Source organism: Nelumbo lutea, chromosome 5 (assembly GCF_056320005.1).
Source record: "Nelumbo lutea isolate HS-2025 chromosome 5, American lotus-T2T, whole genome shotgun sequence".
Taxonomy (NCBI): Eukaryota; Viridiplantae; Streptophyta; class Magnoliopsida; order Proteales; family Nelumbonaceae; genus Nelumbo; species Nelumbo lutea.
In genome coordinates this window covers 31,608,827-31,629,731 of record NC_142688.1, presented here as the reverse complement: position 1 = coordinate 31,629,731, position 20,905 = coordinate 31,608,827, and the positions used below count along the sequence as shown (strand labels likewise).

The 20,905-nt window shown below is 38.2% G+C and overlaps 1 protein-coding gene across 11 annotated transcripts in view; it reads right to left on the bottom strand.

Annotated features, from left to right (window-relative positions):
* Positions 1–16,915, bottom strand: part of LOC148851462 (programmed cell death 2 C-terminal domain-containing protein) — a 30,717-nt gene extending 13,802 nt beyond the window's left edge. Inside the window, exons 1-8 of one of the 11 annotated variants that reach the window (XM_088942608.1) lie at positions 16,331–16,915; positions 11,551–11,662; positions 11,370–11,450; positions 11,140–11,237; positions 10,685–11,007; positions 5,012–5,243; positions 4,260–4,461; positions 3,916–4,170 (exon numbers count right to left, since the gene is read on the bottom strand). In XM_088942608.1, coding sequence (XP_088798734.1) covers positions 3,931–4,170; positions 4,260–4,461; positions 5,012–5,243; positions 10,685–11,007; positions 11,140–11,237; positions 11,370–11,450; positions 11,551–11,646 — 1,272 coding nt within the window. In that variant the 5' untranslated portion in view covers positions 11,647–11,662; positions 16,331–16,915 and the 3' untranslated portion in view covers positions 3,916–3,930. Of the gene's footprint in view, positions 1–3,915; positions 4,171–4,259; positions 4,462–5,011; positions 5,244–10,684; positions 11,008–11,139; positions 11,238–11,343; positions 11,451–11,550; positions 11,663–16,330 lie in introns of those variants that run through there. The other 10 variants (XM_088942613.1, XM_088942610.1, XM_088942609.1 and 7 more) reach the window with 10 other exon arrangements.
* Positions 16,916–20,905: the final 3,990 nt, after the last annotated feature.

Sequence of the window (20,905 nt, the reverse complement as noted above, 5' to 3'; positions counted from 1 at the left end):
ACTCTTTCAATGATTTCCCACACTTGTCCACTTCTATACCTTTCTTCCCGCACCTTCCCACAATCCTTCCTTCCCCTCTCCCCCTCCTCAGAGAGCCCGCCTACTAGCTCGACTGCATATTCATGGGCTACAAGACATGGTACAGGAACGGAATCTGGAACCAAAGACACAGGAGACACATTAGTATCACAAACTAAAATCACATGGTTACCTGGGACTGAAGGACAAGCTAGAATAGGACTGCTCCCGGCCTCCTTCTCTTGTTCCGAGGGTTGGTAACCAATTGTCTTCCTGAGTTGGTTGGGAAGTACCTCTGTCCTTTGGTCAACCTGGTGATCTTTCCACTCTACCCCTAGGTCACCCCTAGATAGCATATTCCAGCTCTGCTTCCGGTTCTCCTGGTTTTCCCCTTCTGAAAAACCTTGCGCACTCTGTGGTCTTGGGAATGAGATAATCCGATTGCAGTCTTCACCCTGGAATAATCCTGCAATATTCCACCCTTCCATATCACCTCCAGCACAGCTGCCTTCATCATTTACACTGCCCACGCTAGAGCCATCGACAGAAAGGTCCTCCGGTTCACCAACGTCTTCACCGCACTGCACCCACCCTTCAAACTTCTCTTTCTTCTCTTTAGTTCTTCCCCTAGTGAAACTTAGCTCTGACCTCTCTGAGAAGCCTCGCACGGGGCTAAGCTCCTTCAAGCTGCGTCGGGAGACCCACTATAACGCCCTCTTCTTTCCTGGTTTCCGACGCTGCGCGCATTCCCCTTTTTGGCTCATGGCTAGGGACGATGATAGACCGAAACCGATGTCTATCATAGTCGAAACCCCAGTCGCGTGTTTCTTTAGTGGCTCACGTGCCTTATAAACAAACCGGGTCGGGCCCGCTGGCCTATTTGGGCCTTTAAGAATACCATTAGCAGCCCAGATGGGCTTTTGCTTTGGCCCATTTGTAAGCACCCGCGAGCTCACGTGACTTTTAAGAAGGTCACGCGTGTCCAGCCCCGACCCCGGTTTGGTTCTAACAGGTTTAAGTTCAAATCTTCCTTGGCCCAACCCCTTTTCCCTGTTCAAAACAGTCTTGGCGCCAGTTACAACCTATGCAAAGGACCTGCCACCCTCCAAACTGCTCACTTCTTCCACACGCGAAAATCCCACCCCCTGCCTACTACCCTTTTGTTTCTCCAGCAAATGTTTTTCCAATTTAGTGAAAGTGCTTTTCTTGTTTGAATCCTCCAACCCTTTCTTGCCACGCAGCTCTTCTTCTTCAACCTTCTCATCTCCCTCCATACGAGCCTATTTGCAGAGCATCGATTCAGTGGATGAAGCCAGCCACACTGAGTAGCACTGCCTTTCGACTAGCACCTCTATCTTCTGAGGTATCTCCTCAGGTTTTACTCCATTCAATAAAATGGAAGCTGAACGAAGGTCTCCCCAAAAGGCCCCTCCTAGTGATCCTCCACACATCAAAGCAATGACTTCAGCAGTTTCTTGCTTCCACAAATGAAAGGGAAGACCTAACAGACGCACCACCACTCCATCTTCAACAAAGAAATCTTTGGAGTTTGATCCCGGACACCATCTTGATACTGTGAAGTTTCCAAGCTTAGCTTGGATGTTTAAAGCCTCAACTTCTACTCTGTTCTCAAGCAAATCCAGCAAAGCCTTGTTCTTCTCAAAGGATGTTAAAATAAATGTGCTCTTCAACTTTAACCTTGTTAACAGATCTGCAACTTTCCTCCAGTCAAGAATGGGAGCTGAAGCTTCAACTATCAATTTATTGCCTGCCCCAGCTAACACTACAGGAGTCTCTTGCTTAGTCTTGTTCACCATACTACTAGACCTACTTATCTTCCTTTTTACTATTGCTTCTCTTTTTACACTCATGCGTTTCAGCAGTTCACATAAGGCGCCAAGAACTGCCTTCCAGCCCTGACTCTTCCTTCCTTCTGGAAAGCAGATCATCTGCTTTCTACCCTTGCCAAAAAATTCTGTCAAGGAGATAAAATAACCTTTAAGTTTCTCTTACACTCTACAACAACCCTTCTTCCAGATTCTGAGAAAAGCTCTTGCCAACTATTTTGCTTGCCTTTGTTACTTGCACCTTCCACAAACTCTTTGAGCCCTTCAATTACCCCCAGTCCTTATAACAGCACCATCCCTCTCTTTGCTTCCCTGATCTTCAAACTCAGCTGACCATTTAATCTCTGTTCCTCAAATAGGAGTTCCTTAGATTCAATCTTCAAAACTTTTTTCCAACAGCCTACCTCCACAAAATCTCCCATCTCAGCTCCTCCCCCTCTCCCCCTCTCACCCTCTCACCCTCTCAGTAACCTTCTCTTTGCTTCACCCTCTCACCATCTCAGACAATGGCAACAGATGAAAACACATGATGCCTAAATCCTATTGCAATAATCACTCCTCACAATATCCCAACATTTTAAATAGAATAGATTTGAGAACCCATCACGAGCCGGTGATTTATCATTTTCTAACTTCTTTATTGCACCCTTAATTTCCTCTTCTGAGAATGGTCTCTCTAACCAGATTTTCTGCTCTTCATTTTAATTTATTAAATTGGAACTCGGAGGGAAAAGGTATATGAACCCACTTCTCTTTATAAAGGTTCATATAGAAAGAAGTAGCTACATATTTTACTTCAGAACTAGACTCACCACATCTGTCCTCCCACACCAACTTGCTGATTGAAGAGAACCTAGCACGAGCATTTGCCATTTAATGAAAGAACTTTGTATTTTTATCCCCCTCTTTAAGCCAAATGGATTTAGCTCTTTGTCTCCACTTCCTCTCTTCCTCAACTGCTATCTTATCATATATGATTTTTGCAATTGACCTCTCAAGTCTCAGTTCTTCAGACAAGGGACCCGCATCTTCAGCTCTATCAATCTCTACAATGGTGCAGGTGGACTCTGTCCACAGATATAAGTCAGTTGTTCGATCCTTCTTTTTTTGTGTGGCCTACAAAGAAGGAAAAATAATGTGGAGATGTATTAGAGCAGCCGCCTTGTGGACAATCTGGAAGAAAGGAATACAAGGGTTTTTAAGGAGGAGGAAAGAAGCTCTCAAGTTGTTGAGGACTGTATCTTAACTAGGGCCATTCATTGGTTAAGAACTATGGACTTATTTCATACATTCTCCTTTGATGATTTTTGGAGAAACTGGATAGTGGTAGCTAACAGCCATGCAAGGAAGGACAGGAAATATGTGGTGTGGATGCCTCCACCTGAAGGATGGGTAAAGCTGAATTTTGATGGAAGCAGCCAAGGAAACCCAGGCCCATCGGGGATAGGAGGCGTGCTGAGAGATAATGAAAGCAAAATATTATTAGCATTGTTTTCAGGCCCCGTGGGAATAGGAGACTCCAATAGAGCTGAGATGTTAGCGGCGGTACAAGGTATTCAGATTGCAGAACAACTAGGAGTTCAGCACTTGGTAGTTGAAGGGGACTCTAAGATTGTTGTGGAATGGCTGAAAGAACCAGCTTCAGTTATGTGGCGACATAGAGATATGTTAAGGAAAGTCAACTGGATCACAAGAAACATGACTGTTACCTTTCTTTTGGGTGGGAAGATCAGCAAATTCCTTAGCAGATGGGTTAGCTAAGCAAGGGGCTTCAAGGAAACATTTATTTTGGGCTGCTTTGTAATTTTAGTTCTGGTTAATTCTGGTCAATTCTGCTTTAATTTGATGTAATACTTGTTAGAAGAGGTAACAACCCGTGCCTCCTCTTGGGTCTACTGTATTGCCTCGTATTTCTGATTTAATAAATTATACTCATTTATCAAAAAAAAAAAAAGAATTTGCATCATACCAACTTATTCCAAGTATATTTCTTAGAATCTATATTGACAAGAACTAATGCTTTATAAGGTATTTATAATATACAAAATTAATTCTATGGATGTGTCTATGTTTTGGATACCAACACAAGCTTTGCCAACCATGTTACCAGATATGGAAAAGACATGATGGGTACAGTACAACATATGAAACTTACACTAAATTTTGAAGTATCTGACATAATATGGCACCCTTGTATAGGTACATCATAGCTTGTCAAATAGGTCCCTCGCTTGTTCACATTTAATAGCATGTTATTTGTGAATGTGATGATATTCAACCTAATAGCACAAGTCTTGAATAGATTCTATCACATAGAGAACAAGCATAAGCAAACATGAATGGGTAACCACATAAGTTTAATACTAAGAGAGAGTAGTATAGAAGTAGACCCACCTTGGAACAAGTGTATACAATTAGTGTCATCCAGTTCCAATCTGGCAAATGTGTTAACTGACCATCATTGCCTTCTTGTAGAAAATATAACAATGGAGGCATTAGCTGGAACTCATAGTGTCGGGACCCACCACAAAGCTTGCAAGTCCCTGGTTCACCTAAATCTTTTGTAGCCATAAGTGGTTTGCCTCCCTGTACATACCTGATCAGAAGAGAGGTAGAAAGAAAGGAAAAGAAATGCTTAAGGAGTAAAAATCAAGGGATGTTGAGAAAAATATTCCACATGAGTACCCAAGTACCCAGATAAGAAGATAAAACAAAAGGCTATATCCTATCAAAGATACTGCCTGGAAGAATGTAAAGCATTTATTACTGGTGGCGCTTATCAATTTATATCCAAGGATCTGATCTCTTCAAATAATATTTCTATTTCTAACTTTGACTTCATGGTGGTACAGTAGGCAAAACCATGTAGCCTATGGATTTTAGGAGACCGGATCTGCTCCTCACATAGGGCGCCTCACATGCACCTCACACGCACATCCTACCATGCATTGGGAACATCTCCCATACTTATAAGTTATTATTCATGGGAGATGTTCCCAATGCACGGTCATTGTGCATGTGAGGCGCCCAAGTGTGAGGAGCAGATCCCATTCCGGATTTTAGTATCAAGTACAAGGTAGAAGGGCGACCATTTTTTCTGCAGATTCAAGAGTCCAGGTAGTAAAAGTTGTCTAAAACCTCAATACCTGAAGCACTGCTCTGGATAAGCATCCATCCGTTTCTTGAACCTCAGGTAAGTCCTGTCAACATCCAAAGCTCTGTCATACTCATAACCTTCTTCTTCCCATGTTTCTTCATCTTTGTGATCATCAAGATCACATTTGTTTTCCTGAGGCGGTGGTGAAGATTTAGAACAAATGGCACTGACACCTCTTGATGATGCCTCTTCCTGAGAATAGATATAAAAGCAAGGTACCACTGCAATCAACAAATACATAAACAAAAGAGCACAGATGAAAAAATCTGATCTTTGTAACAGAGAAACCATGGAATTAACCATAAAAACAGCATGCTTGTCCAAGAGAAGATAAGATGCTCAGTCTGAGTTACAGGAAGTGATCTCATAATCATAAAAGCAAAGAAACAGCTTAAAACCAAATTTTGCTACCAGAACATATTTCCATAATATTTCCTACCTAAAGAGATTTAAGTTAAAAAAGGAAAAAGAAGAATATTTACAAAAATAGCGTCCCAATATGGATGTTGACCTGTTTTTCCATTTGACATTTTACAAGTCCTTTTCTATTTAACTGGGTAAAATGGAAAAAACATCGAGTTAGCAAATATGAATCAAAGCTTTAATTATTGGGACATTATCCCTACTAATAAAATCATTATGGCTGTGTTTGGTTGCAATGCCAACGCAAATATGTACACTGCATATTTATCCTCTTTTCGGTTCATGAATGCAAGCACGGTTCAGAATTTTTTGCACTCATATTGTTTGTTTGAAATCAATGCTGTGTGGACCCCATCATTAAATGCTCCAACTACTTTATGCTCCAATGCCTTAACTTTGGTTAAAAGGTTGATTATCAAAAGAATACAAAATTGTATCCAAAAAATAGGTACAGTAGTGCTCTCTTTTCAGAGTACAAAAATGTCAGAAAAATACATTTTTGATCTGATAATCATTACTTTTTTACATGTCAAACAAACGCGAACCGCAGTACATAAATACCCCGGTTCAGCATTTGTATTGCAAACAAATGGAGCCTATATTTTATATTTTGAATTTGATTAATGAAATCCATATGAAATTTGTCCTGTACTACAGGTAGGCTACATTCTTAAAAAATAGAGTAAGATTTTTGGAAGGATCTCTGGTTGGGGATATGCCCCTTAGCTGATTGTTCTTTTATTTTATAGGTTAAATATATTGTAGTGACTAGTGATGCAGAGTGAGAGTTCCCCTCAAAACATGTACAAGTGTTAGAATATAGACATGACACATCCAAAAAAACAGAAAAAGAACAAATGGTTCTTTAAGTTATATACAACATCCCAATCCAAAAATTTCTGATCTCCACCTATGTCTTGAAGTATCAACTCGGTATCTCTTGAACTTTGGTTTCCAGAACTCAAAAGCTTATGAGTGTCACGACATAACTCCCTTAAAAGGAGTTTTTATAACCCTCTAGATGGCCAGCATTCATATTGGGATTATTAATACTCATGGTTCCTTTTCTTGTTTATCATTTTTTTCAATGTCTTTTGCATAGTAATGAGTGTCTCATCTGCATGTTGCACAAGGAACCACTCGCATTTAAAATAAAAATAATACTAATAATAAAGAAAAACTTTAAATTAAATTGGTAGGTGGAAAATAAGAAGTTCAAAACCTGCCAGATACTGATATGCTTCATTAGAAATGTATTCAGAGTTTATCTCTTCACGTTCTTGGCACCTGTGTACCTAGCAAATATGGAATCTAGAATGACCCGTCTATCTATTGTCATTTTACTTCTTTGATTTTCATTCACTTCTTTGGCCCTGTCCATTTCTACCTAGCATATCTTTATGATAAGATTAATCTGCTTTGGAGTTGGGATCCCTTTCCTTTCAGAAACCGGGGAGGAGATGATGTGAACATGCATGATTGCTGCTTTGTTGTCAGATATTTTAGTGGAAAAGAACTCCAAGATTTTTTAAGGACAATTCCTACTAAGTTCAGATGGTTATAGATTATTTTTATCGTCATCAGAATCATCAGATTTTGACAATGGATGAGTCCAAAGGTGTCTCAATGTATTCAGTCATTAAGAATTGGTTTTTGATTGACTGCAACATCACGACCACTTGTGTCATGATGCTAAATGATGTGCCTGCTCATTGGGAAATCAGGGGTCTTCAGGGATTTTTCTACCAGCAACACAGAGAAGATCAATTCATTACAAAGGAGGGGGATACAACAAGTTGTGAAAAGAAAAAACAGAGAACTCAAAAACAAGAAAACCACCTAGAAATATTACGACTGTGCCCAGTACATAATCTGTCTTTTGCTTGGCTAGGCCATCTGTCAAACTATTTGCAGATCTTCTAACCCAATTAATTTGAACTTTCATATCTGTTGAGAGTCATTTGAAGCATCTGAAATCATTCCTTAGGTGTCATATCACCCCACAACAACTTTGGAGTCCCCCTTCAATGATCAAACTTCTACTGCCCAATTCTTTGGCTTTTTCAACCTCACAAAATGCAGCTAAGAACTCTGCTCTAACAGATCTCCTTGCTCATTTGGACCTGAAAACATTGCATGTAAATTATCTTCCTCATCCCTCTAATGATCCTTCCAATTCCTGAGGGCCCCAGATTGCCCACACTACTGCCATCAAAATTCAACTTCATCCAGCCACTAATTAGGGTTGACCAGACCAAAAATTCTCTTTCTTCTAGAGGATGAACTAACCATTGCTCCCCAAGATCTTAAGAAATCTTCTACCTTGAAGTCTGAGAAGAGTTTCAAGGTCTTGACCAAATGTGCCATTCTTATGGTTATGATTTCTATCAAAGTCTCCTTACTCCTTTCCTTGTCCCTAAAAATACATGTGTTTCTTTCTTTTTTTTTTTATCAATAACAGAATTTCATTAGAAATATTTAAAATATTACAAGATATGGAGAGTCAGTGTTTTAAAAGCGAAAGGCGCACAAAAAGCGACAGGTTCCAAATGCGCCTAAGGCGCAAGGCGAGGCATGCGCCTTTTTAAAAAGGCGCACAAAATTTAAAAAAAAAATAGAAAAAATAAAAAGGGGTCGAGCCCTGTTTTACTGTTTTCAAACTAGTATTTGCTCTTGATAAAAAATTTATTGTGGAACAGTGGGGCGGAGCCCCTGTTTTAGTGTGAAACAGACAAGAAAAGAAGAAGAAGAAGAAGAAGAAGAAGAAGAAAGTGGGGGAAGCAGAAGCAAAGAAAAAACTAAAAATAAAAATAAAAAAAAGAGAGGGGTCGGGCCCTGTTTTACTGTTTTCAAACTAATATTTGCTGCTGATAAAAAATATATATATATTGTGGAACAGTGGGGCGGAGCCCCTGTTTTAGTGTGAAACAGACAAGAAGAAGAAGGAGGAGAAGGAGAAGAAGAAGAAGAAAAGAAGAAAAAGAAGGGGGCAGGCAGAACCCCTGTTTTCAGTGTTAAAAGAGTAAAAGAAGAAGAAGAAGAAGAAAAAGAAGGGGGCGGGCAGAACCCCTGTTTTCAGTGTAAAAAGGTAAAAACAAATACCTGATGCTGATTGCTGAAAGCCTGAATGTTACAGTTGGTCGCCCGACTGAGAGATGGCCTCTGATAGAACTTCGAAGGTGGCTGTTCGATTGAGAGATGGCCTGAACTTGATGATCCAAGAAGAACGTGGAGGCTGAGGGCTCGAGACTTCGACTGATAGAGGATGTGAGTCTTTTGGACATTTTTTATGACTGTTAGAGGATTCTAATAGATGGGGTTTACTTGCAAATGAATTAGAAAGAATAGGGGAGGTGATTACAACTACCAAACTTCAAGGGAGGTTTCAGCAATGGTCAGAAACTTCATGGGAAATTTTTAGCTATTTACCCTATATGCTATTGGAATTATTAATTTATCATGTATGGATTTAATTAGTGGAATTTAATGATGAGAATAAACAAAAATGACTTAAATATATGATTCAATGAGGGTGAATGGGAGTTAACACATTAAATGTTGGATTTAATGAGAGGGAATTGAATGCAATGATTAATAGTATTCAAATTACATTTTTTACCTTCACAATAAAGAGGGATCGTATTTCAGAAAAAGGGTATTTTAGTGAAAAAAAAATCCAAAAATTTTAGAGGCTATTCATACTTTTTATAGTAGTATAGATAACAATAAATATTATATATGTATAATATTTTTTATTTTTTATATGTATGATAATAAATAATTTTTATAATTATTATTTTTTGTGAAATAAAAAAATAAATTTTTATATGTATAATTTTTATTTTTTATAGGAAGCTTGGCTCACGGTCTAGCTCAAGCCAAGCCGAGCTTGAATGTATGAGCTTTTGAGCCAAGCCAAATTTGAGCTCGTCTCTAGCTCCAAATTGAGCTCGAGCTCGAGCCTCGTGGTTTTTTTGTGAACCGAGCTCGAATAGCCAGGTATTTGGCTCAAATCCACCCCTAATGGTAGTGTCCAAAGGAGTGAGTTGTGTTTTTTGAGCATTTCTTGTAGGGACTATTTTTTTATAATTTGCAAGGACCATATTTTGGTCCTCTTTTTTTTAAATTGGAAACATTTTTTTTCCTTTACTTTTTGTTAGGGTCAAAAGGCTTATATATCTTCTGTATCCCCACAATGCTACTTGAACACAAATTGAACTCTAATGTAACAAAAGTTATTTTTTGTTTCTTTCAAGGATCAGCAATAGAGATTTATTTAATAGATCAGAAGCATGTCTTATGGAGATTTATGGCAGAATTTTCATTCTTTTTGGTCCTATAGACGTGGCTTGACTTCATTAAGAACCATGCCTAAGATGTTCTCCTCCATAGTGACAAAGTGGATTGTGATGGAGGGAAAGTTACATCTTTACTGGCAATCAAGAGGCCCATCTAGTAGCCCATGGAATTTTTCTTCATCAGGGAAGCCCCATCAACATCCAAATCGAACATCTCATTCACATGGACACCAAGGCCTATTAATCCTATCACCTGTGACCTTGTTAAAGGGACGTTTTCAACCTGAACAGATGCAGGGTTCCTCATTATAGGGTAGCCTTTTTTTTTCTTTTTAGCCATGTTGATTCTGTGGTTCCCAGCCCTTTCTTCAGAAGATATGGTCTTTAATGTTATTTCTTGCTAATAACCTGCTTTTGTTATTATATGAGCATCAAGATCTGCCTTGTACTACTCCTTTCTGCTATATTCTTGAACAGGAAGGTTTCTTTTCTTGAAGAATACAATTATCGTTATATCATAAAAATTGATACATAAGCATCCATATTTATTCTACATTATTATGGTAAATTTCAGTTTTGAAGTTCTGGAATCAATCCTCTTATATTCTATGTAATACAAGTTTTTCCTATATGGCCATTTGTAGAGTTTCTCTTGTTCTTTTAGAACATGTTGCCAAGTTTATGTTGAATAGCCAAGCTGCATATTTGCTGGTAAAGTGGCAAGGTAAAAATTGGATGATACGTGTTTTTGTGTACGAGGAATACACCACAGTTGTTACGTAGGCATATGGACAATAACCTACTATGTGATATTATATGGACATGGCATTTACATAAAATATTCAAACCTTCACATAGGTTAAATACCTATTTGAAGAACCTGAGCAACATATTCCTATTATATAATGATAAAAACATTAAAAAATTCTTCTACAAAATACCTTGTGTGCTGGCATTTATCAACCTTGCACTTGGCCTAACCGATGAGCATTTTTCAACAGACTCAGGACTCTGACAATTGTCTTGTTTCTTGGAGTGAGAAGCAAGGGATGCAGCCTCAGCAAGTGCCTTGCCCAAGTCCTCCAGATCTACATCCTCAGAGTCTCCAACATTATCTCCAGAATTATGTATCCATAAATCATCCTCCCACCAGTTGCTAGAATTTGAAGCTGTTCCAGAACATGTGGTCAATGAAGACACTTCTTGGCAGTTAGCAGCTGGTTCCTCCCCACTGTAAGACTTTTGAACCCGTAGAGCACGCCAGCTGTATAGTTTCACAACAAATGACATAACAGAGAAGAAAGAGATAAGTAAGAAACGGAACAATAGTTATTTTAAAATTTAAACAGTGATAACAGTGAGTTTAATAGAAAATAAAGATTATTCAGTAGAGGACCTATGGGAACTATTCCCACATTTTGACATTACACATCCAAAGATATAGAGTGTACGCTCTTCAATCCTCAAGCTATTGGTTGAAATAGGAGCATATATCTGCATAACCGACAACAATTATGTTATTCTTTGCTCATTCTGAGCCCAGTTAGCTTACAATAGCTATATTTTTTTAAGAACAACAAGACATAATTACAATAGTTACATTATTTGATACGAGTAAAGAGAAACCTGTGCAACAAGACATAAATTACTTCCACATGCACCACATTCAAGCAGACTAGGATGGATCAACTCTGGAATTGGCCAATCCTGTCAAAAAGGACATATTGATACTTTTATAATTCATCATCAAAAGACAACAAATCACTGATCTTATCAGCTATTTTATTGCTGTGTAAAAGCTACTTACTGGTAAGCCACCAATTTTTGTTGTGTAATGATCTGACAATTCAAGATTATTCTCAGCCCATGGTCCTGGCATGCCTAAAATTACTTTTCCCATCATTACCCCTGTCTGATCCCTAAAAATGATATTGAATGTCAAAATATATAAGTAATTGATGTAAAATATAATGAGAAATATTTTGGTATGTATGTAATTCATAAATATCAAATTAAGAGTCCCTTCACAGTGAAATTTATGTAAATATTTGCCCCGTTTCATGGGTGCTTGGGTCAAGTAAACTACAAAAACTTTGGAAATTGAATAAATAATGTTTGAATTTAACTCTTTCAAAGCATCTAAAGTGATGCATCACCTAAGACAATGAACCAAGACCTTAAAGACTACTCCGGACGATTGAAGACTAACACTGAATGACGATAAAGAATGAGTGACTGACCACCTCTCGGTCCAGAGTAGTTCTCATTTGAGCAGAGTGCAGAAGTGGGGATCGATTCACCAAACACTGAGAAAACAACAGCAGCTAGAAAAAATCACTCTACTGCTCTATGCAACTTTCTAGTGCTAAGAACCATTAGATGTTTATTTGATTCCCCAATTAAATTCAGATTATATAACCATTGATAGAAGGAGCCAAGGAGGTAATGCGTCTCCCTAACAAAAGAGCTCTATTTGTCTTCAGCAAAATCAAAATAAAGAAAAAGGTTATTCATGATAAACAAGTGATTAAGCTAAGCAGAAACCTTGAAAGATGAAGACGCGTGAGAAATGGACTCTGTTAGCTGTCACAAACCCTGAAGTGAGCGTCTAGCTTACAGAGACACAGACAAATAGCAGTGGGTCGAGAATACCTTCTGTATGATATCTGCCGGTGAAGTACATAGAGGACTTTGGCCAAACAAACTGGGCTGCGGCCTTCAGACTGATTTGGGCGAGGAATTAAACGACATGAAACAACTCTTGGGACTTGGATTGCAAGGGGTGGCAAATGGGTGGGTTGGGTTGGATTGGGTAAGGGTTGAATACCAACCCACCCATCTTGACCCACCAACCCACCATGACCCATCATCAATGCTTGTTAAAGGTTCATAACCCACCCATATTGACCCACTTGACCCATTCATATGACCCTTGCCCACCCTCACCCATACTAACCCACCTACCATCGCTAGACCTGTTCATGGGCCGGGCCGGGCTTTCACTCTGTATTAACAGAACTTTCAAAGGCCCGAGCCCGAGCCCGGCCAGACCATCGGGCCTATAACTTGGGCCCAAGCCCGGCCCTCATAAAAATCCCGAAGCCCTGGCCTGGGCCCGAGCCCAAAATTTAGCCCATACTGTTAGCGGCTGAATAGAGAGAGAGAGAGAGAGATTATAAAGAAAAGAATAAAAAATGTATATATTAAATTATAAATATATATTTTAATAAATATTATATTATTTAAATATTTTATATAATATATAAAATACATATTATATATTTTATAAAATATATAATGCTGAGTCGGGCCAGGCCGGGCTTTTTTGACAAATCCCAAGCTCGGCCCGAAACACAGTCAGGCTTACTGTGCTAGGCCCAAGGTCAGGCCCGCGGGCCTAATTACATGACCAAGCCCGACCGGGGTGCGGGCCAGGTCAGGCCGGGCCATCGGGCTACCCGGCCCATGAACAGGTCTAACCATCGCATATAAATGCATAAACGGGTTGGGTCAACCCGTATACCCTAAACAATAACTTTTGAGAGAATCAACTCTCCCAAGAGTGTCACATGGTATAAACGGGTTGGATCGACCCATGTACCCGAAAATAGCATTTTTTACGAAACACCTCTCAATGACGCCACATGGCAAAAACGGGTCGTGCCAGCCCGTATACTCGAAAATAATAACTTTTTTATAGAAACAACCCTCCCAAGATTGCCATGTGGTATAAACGGATCAGGTTGACCCATATACCCGAAATACCAGAAACTGCAGAAAATTCACAAATTGCAGCAAATTGCAAAAAAATACAAGAAACTGCAGAAAATGCATGAAAACACCAGAAAATGCAGAAATTAATCAGAAAAATTGCAGAAAATTCACAAAGAATGAAGAAAATTGCAAAAAAAACAGAAAAAACAGAAAAAGCAGAAAAATAGTAGAAAAGTGAAGAAAATAGCAGAAAAAATAGCAGAAAATTGCAGAGAATGCAGATAATAGCAGAAAATTGCAGAAAAACATTAGAAATTTGTAGAAAATGCAGAAAATAGTAGAAATTTGAAGAAAATACCAGAAAATTGCAGAAAATTACCGGAAATTTGCAAACAGAAAATTGTAGAAAATGCAGGGAAATAGTAGAAAATTAAAGAAAATAGCAGGAAATTGCAGAAAAAAATACTAGAAAAATGTAGAAAATACAGAACAATAGTAGAAAATTGCAGAAATGCAGAAATGGCAGAAAAATAGCAGAAAATTGCAGAAAATACTAGAAAATGCAGAAAAATAGTAGAAAATTTAAGAAAATACTAGAAAATGCAGAAAAATAGTAGAAATTTTAAGAAAATACCAGAAAATGGCAGATAATTGCAGAAAATAGCAGAAAATAACAAAAATTGCAGAAAATACCAAAAAAAAAGCAGAAAATAACATATATAATGTTTTAAGAACCTCCCAATAGTATTCATCAAAAAATAACCTCCCAATAGTATCAAAATTTAGCATGGTAAAGATGGCTACATCATAGTTGACAAACTAAGTAAGCAAGGAAAAAATTAATGTTTGAAAGGAAAACCATATAAGATAAATTAAGCAAGCAGAAAATTGCAAATATTATGCAGAAAAAATACCATAAAATTGCAGAAAAAAACAGAGATTACAGAAAATTGCAGAAAATTACAGGAATTGCAGAAAAACAGCAGAAAATGCAGAAAAATACCAGAAAATTGCAAACATTATGCAGACAAATAGCAGAAATTTGTCTTATATGGTTCGAGTCAATCCAATCCAGTTCAATTTGGGAAGGTTCCAACAAAAAAAAAATCCACAACTTTGACCTTAAATATCTATTTGTATACTAATCCAAAAATTGCAGAAAAATTAAAGCATCATCAATAAACCCTTTCTTCTAAGTATGTGGATCCGTGCTACAAATATATATATATATATTCATTCTTGAGCAAATCTTATTCAACAACACCATTTTCATAATGTACAGAAAAAAACAGACAAACTTAGGGCATCAGATCCTCTTCAAGAGTACAAAACTACCTTTTATAAGTTTTCAAACTAGAGCTTCAAAATCCAGCTAGGCTTAACTGGATCATGGATCATGATAAAGCTTAATCCCATCTCACTTAAGATACTCAGGGTCTAGATCAGGCTAGCTTGTCATTCAAGTCAATTATTATTATATTTCCACAAGGTCAAGTTCATTTGAAGTTTTATGGCCGCCATGAGGAAGGTTGTTTTAACTTCTAGACCAATAACCAATGGTTGAAAATTTATCTAGGTAGAAATTTTTTTTATTGCTTATGAAATTGACTATAATAATAAGAAGCATAATGAAAGTGTTTAGAATTTCATAACTGATTGATGTTGAAGATAAGTTGGTAAAGGTTTATTACAAACAAATTATGGCATTATTGTCGCTTTCAGATTGTAATGGATTTAGTGAGACATAGTCCATCTGAACCACATTTTGTTTGGTAGATGATCTATATTTCATGCGTCAATTCCCTCATGATAGACACTTACTAACAATTTTTCATTTCCATTTTCTCCCTATTCCTTTGCAGCTATAGAATTGTTGAAAGCTGTTGGAGTGCAAGCTATATTAGGGCCACAGAGATCTGCACAGGCAGATTTTGTAGCAGATATTGGAAACAAAACTCATGTGCCAATGATCTCATTCTCTGCCACAAGCCCTTTTTCTTTCCTCCACCCAAACTCCTTATTTTGTTAGAATAGCCCCAAGTGACTCCTCTCAAGTTCAACCCATCTTAGCAATTATCCAAAACTTTGGATGGAGAGAAGTGGTGCCCATTTCTGAAGACACAGATTATGGAAGGGGGATTGTACCATTTCTGACTGATGCCCTACAAGATATCAATGTAAAGGTCCCATACCGATCTGTGATTTCTCCTTTGGCCTCATATGTCCTATACTCATTGAGGTCTTGGTTTATATTAAGAACTTTCTAATTTAATAGAAGGATTTGTAGGAAAGCCCTTACTACTTTCAATTTCTTGTTTATATGATGAGAAATTTAACCATACTATAAATAAAATTGTTGTTCTTTTTTTCACATAATTCTACTCCCTGCCATTTTAACTCATATGTTTTTTTTTTTTTTTTCTTGAAACACTGATATCTCATAAGGCTTAAACACATTAGAAGATCCTGGGGAAAGAAAAGTGTGTTGCCTTTGCTGGAAGAAACTAATTAAAGAGTACTTGCTGAAAAATAAGGTGTAGGATAGTTGGTCACTTTTGGTTAGAAACTCATATTTTGTTGGGATCTAAGGATCCCTAATAGATCAGGGAAGGATAGTATAACACAAAAATACAAAATAAATAAATAACACACACACACACACACACACACACACACAAAAGAAAGAAAGAAAGGAAGAAGAATCCAATTTCAATGTACAATGTTGCACAGACCATCAGTTGTATAACAAACAAAAATGCTTAGAAACTATACAAAACCAATCTAATCACCAAATTGATGAACCAATCAATATATACCCAAGATATATGTAATTAATTAACTTAGAACTAATTAGAATTAGGCTGATTTCCAACCTGCAAGAACAACTACCCGATTGGAAGAGTGGAGGATAAAGCGAACAGATACAGAGCAATGGATGCGTCACAGACAGCTACCCCAGGAACTATGGCAGTCCGTACGAAGGCACGACTAATATAAATGGGTTGCAACTCGGGAAGTTGATGAAGAAGCTCTTCTCAAAGGCCTACCCATGGATCTCCGCATAGACATCAAACGCCACCTCTGCTTGGACCTTGTTCGACGAGTCAGGAATAGTAGCGATGAGAACAGTGGCGTTGAAGCTAAGAGGATAAACTTGTTTCAATGGCGGAACTGACGTAGAATTGAGAGAACTGAAATTGTTCTCGATTTGAACAAGTGCTTCAATAGCGGATCTCCGCAGAAACCCTAACAGCTTTCGACCCTGCCCTTAGGGCTAATCTTCAATCGTGAAACAAATTTCAAGCCGTGACAGCTCCGGTGGTGGCAAAAAACGAAAGAACTTTGTTCGCTTTGACTGTTCTGGCTTGCAGTTGCAGCCTGGCAGGTAACAGTGTTCTCCTCTCGACCCTCTCCTTGATCCAATTGACCCTCTCAGGTAAATTATACGGACCCGCTGTACTATTTAGGTTGTGTTTGTGTTTGGTTGCAATATAAATAAATTTACAGTGATGCGAAATCACGATAGTGCAAATGATTTGAGTGTAAATTTTGATCTTTTTTTTTCAAATTTTAGCATATTTTGTTTGACTGCAGTATAAATGAAGTAAATTAAAATATGAAACAGAATAAAATAAAATTAAATAAGAATTTGCATTTTTTACATTTGCACTTCCATGCATTTATATTATTACAAATAAATTTGCATTGCTATCAAACACATTCATGTGTTCAGTGACAAAGACCATCCAACTTTGACCTTTAGATAAAAGACCCCATATGTGGCGTTCCTTGAGTTAACTTCAAAAAATATTCTCATTTGATTGTTTAAAGTTAGAGGTACAAAACATGTCAGCACGACATGGTTTGTGTATAGACCTGTTCATGGGTCGGGTATCTCGATGGCCCAGCCCAGCCCAGCCCCGCCTGCACCCCAGTCGGGCTTGGTCATATAATTAGGCCCGCGGGCCTGACCTCGGGCTTAACACAGTAAGCCCGACTGTGTTTCGAGCTGGGCTCGGGATTTGTCAAAAAAGCCCAGCTCGAGCCCGGCCCAGCCTGACTCAGTATTATATATTTTATAAAATATATAATATGTATTTTATATATTATATAAAATATATAAATAATATAATATTTATTAAAATATATATTTATAATTTAATATATATATATATTATTCTTTTCTTTATAATTTCAATCACTCTCTCTATTCAGCTGCTTCAACATTAATAATAATAATAGTATAGGCTAAATTTGGGCCCGGGCTCGGGCCCAAGCTTCGGGCTTTTTATGAGGGCCGGGCTCGAGCCCAAGTTGTAGGCCCGATGGTCGGGCCTGGCTCGGACTCGGGCCTTAAAAAAATTTGTTAATACACAGTAAAAGCCCGGCCCGGCCCATGAACATGTCTACTTGTGTATAGTACAGGTCGCCCTCCCCTAGGATAACTTGGGGGGTGGCACGGCATGGCCCACGACCCAAGCCCGTGTTGTGTCGTGCCATGTCACGGGCCAGGCTAGTTCGTGGGCCAAGCCTTGGGTCAGGCCGAGCCGTGGACTGCGCCAAAGGCCCAAAGCTATTTATTTAAAAATAAATAAATAAAAACTTTAAATGTTAATTTTATATGAATTTTGATCTATACAATTGCTTATATATATGATAATTAAATAAATTAGTATAATAAAATTGAAAATAATTATTTATTTTGTTAATATATTATATACTATATATTATTATATAATTATAATTTATATCATATATCTTATATTATATTATAAATAATATATATGGGTTGTGTTGCGGGTTGTATCGGGCCAAACCGTGGGCTGGACTGTGCTGACATGACCCGCGGACATAAAACCCCAGACCCAGTACGACCCACGTAATCGTATCAAGCCTGACAAAACCCATGAACCATCATATCGAACCGGTCCAAACTTGTGCTAGGTCACAAGCGTCATGGCCCGATTTACACTTCTATTTAAAGTTTTCTAAATGCTCAAACTACCCTTTTTAAATTTATTTTATCATACTTATGCAAACACCATATGCCCTGCAGTTTGCATCATGATAACATCTTGCAATGTTGTTACAAGTTCGTCCAATACAAAAAAATGCATCACCGTACTTGATCGGTTCCTGCTTACCGTGACGCCCCTCTTCAGTTTATTGGTCTCTATGGGGTATTTGAGGTAATGATGCATATATGAAGATAAATTAAAGTTTCTTAATTATCAACATATGTAAAACTATCAATTGTTATGGAGCTTATCACTTATGTAAGCAATAATGATGCAGGAATTAACCTAACCGGGCAGTACTGCAGCTGGGAGAGAATCGCACAAGTCCTTCTGATAACAACCGGAGTAAATCCTGCACACTTGACTGCAAAGTTGACAAGTTGGGCAACTATCGGCAATACCAAATTATGTTTTATGTGGATAAATATGGATCTGAATTCATGGAATTCATGGATTAAGTAGAGACCTATTTTTCCCTCCAACACGTCATAACCAAGTCAATATTAAAGAATCAATTCAACTATATTAAGGAAGCAAATACACTAATGTGCAAGGAATATGTTAAGCTGGAGCATGGTTTTGTTGGATGGAGATTCAAAATTTTAAGAATTTTTTATTATTCTTTTGTATTTTTTCTCTTTCCACCTTTGAATGCATGGGAAGACTCCTTGTCCCACATTGTTTGGGAAAGGAGTGGATTTGGAGTATATCTATGGATTTGCTCTCTATATAGTTAGGGATCCAAATAATGAAAGCAATATAGATATTTCCATGCATGTGAGGGGGATAGGGATGCTTTTCACATGTGCGTGCTGAGCTGGGCCTGACCAGGTGTGTGGGTGTAGGCGTGTATGTTTACATGTGCTACACCAAATAGTTTTTTTGACTGGATTAAACTATTGACTTTTAAATTTTAAATCTATTTTTTAAAATTCTTCGAACAGGTGCACTATTCTAAATAGGCTTCTATATGAAAGGACACTTTTGTATCCATTCGGGTGACTGAGAACATTCTATAAAAGAAGTGTTGGTCGATCCATAAACACACACTGGTGCACTCAACATAGTCTTCTCCTCTCTACCAATTGTTCTTCTCTAAGCATCATTCTCTATGGTTCGCGTATGTTTGTTAAGTGAGTGCACACCTACTAGTGGCATGTGGGTTGTTTTATCTTGGTGACCGACTTGCTTATGCATGCTACACCAAATAGTTTTTTTGACCGGATTAAACTATTGACTTTTAAATTTCATATTTATTTTTTAAAACTCTTCGAACATGTGCACTATTCTGAAGAAGCCTCTATCTAAAATGGCACTTTTGTATCCATTCGGGTGACTGAGAACACTCTATAAAAGAAGTGTTGGTCGACCCATAAACACACACTAGTGCACTCAACATAGTCTTCTCCTCTATGCCAATTGTTATTCTCTAAGCATCATTCTCTATGGTTCGCGTAGGTCTGGTAAGCGAGTGCACACCTACTAGTGGCATGTGGGTTGTTTTATCTTGGTAACCGACTTGCAATCACCCAACTACACCGTAGGGACAAATGTGGTTTTAAGGAGAGTGACCAAATGGCATGACTCAACCCTCATTCTCTCTACAAGTCCTCAGTTTCAAAGTTCTGCAACACTACAAATTCACAAGTTATCGATTTGGAAAGCGATTATTGATAAGTTCCACTTTTCCTTCTTTACTATTTTCCAACAGGTTTTGATGCCATTGGTGGTGTGCTAATCAAACCGATGAAGGGTCTAAATTGTGGCGTATCCTTTTGCATTCTCATATTTGTCGATGCCTCCAACTATAGCAATCTGAGACTCTAGGGCAATGGACACCGAAAAAACTAACGGTGTCATCCTGATGATCATCACCATGGAACAATGCCATATGCTTATGAAGAGTGATTATCCCTACCACGAAAGACCCTAGCTTGTGCCCTTCAATTATTTCGTTGTCGATCACGGTGATTGTCTCGAATATGTGTTTTTGAAGAGTGGCTCTTGGATGGTAGCGACAAAAGGAAGGTTGTTGCCACCATTGACTGAGTTCACATCTGCACCCCACAATGCACCACAACAAATCACCACCTTGTATTGGGAACATCTCCCAGTGATGTCTCATCATCTTTAGTACTTGTTATCAAGAGATGTTCCCAATACAAGATGGGGATGTGCTATGTGGCATTGTGGGGCGCCCCTTTGTGGGGTGTAGATGTGAACTCCCATTAACCAGGTTGTTGTTTTCGTTGTTATGAATAATGGTGTTGCTGGTGGTTGTGATAGCAAGGAATGCAATGCTACTAAACACTAGCAGAGACGACACTATAGGGGCAACATTTTAGTGAGAATGAACTACTCTCAGCTTTTGCTGGCAATGCAGGGGCAACATTTTGACGAGACCGAATCTGCTCTATACACATGGTGCCT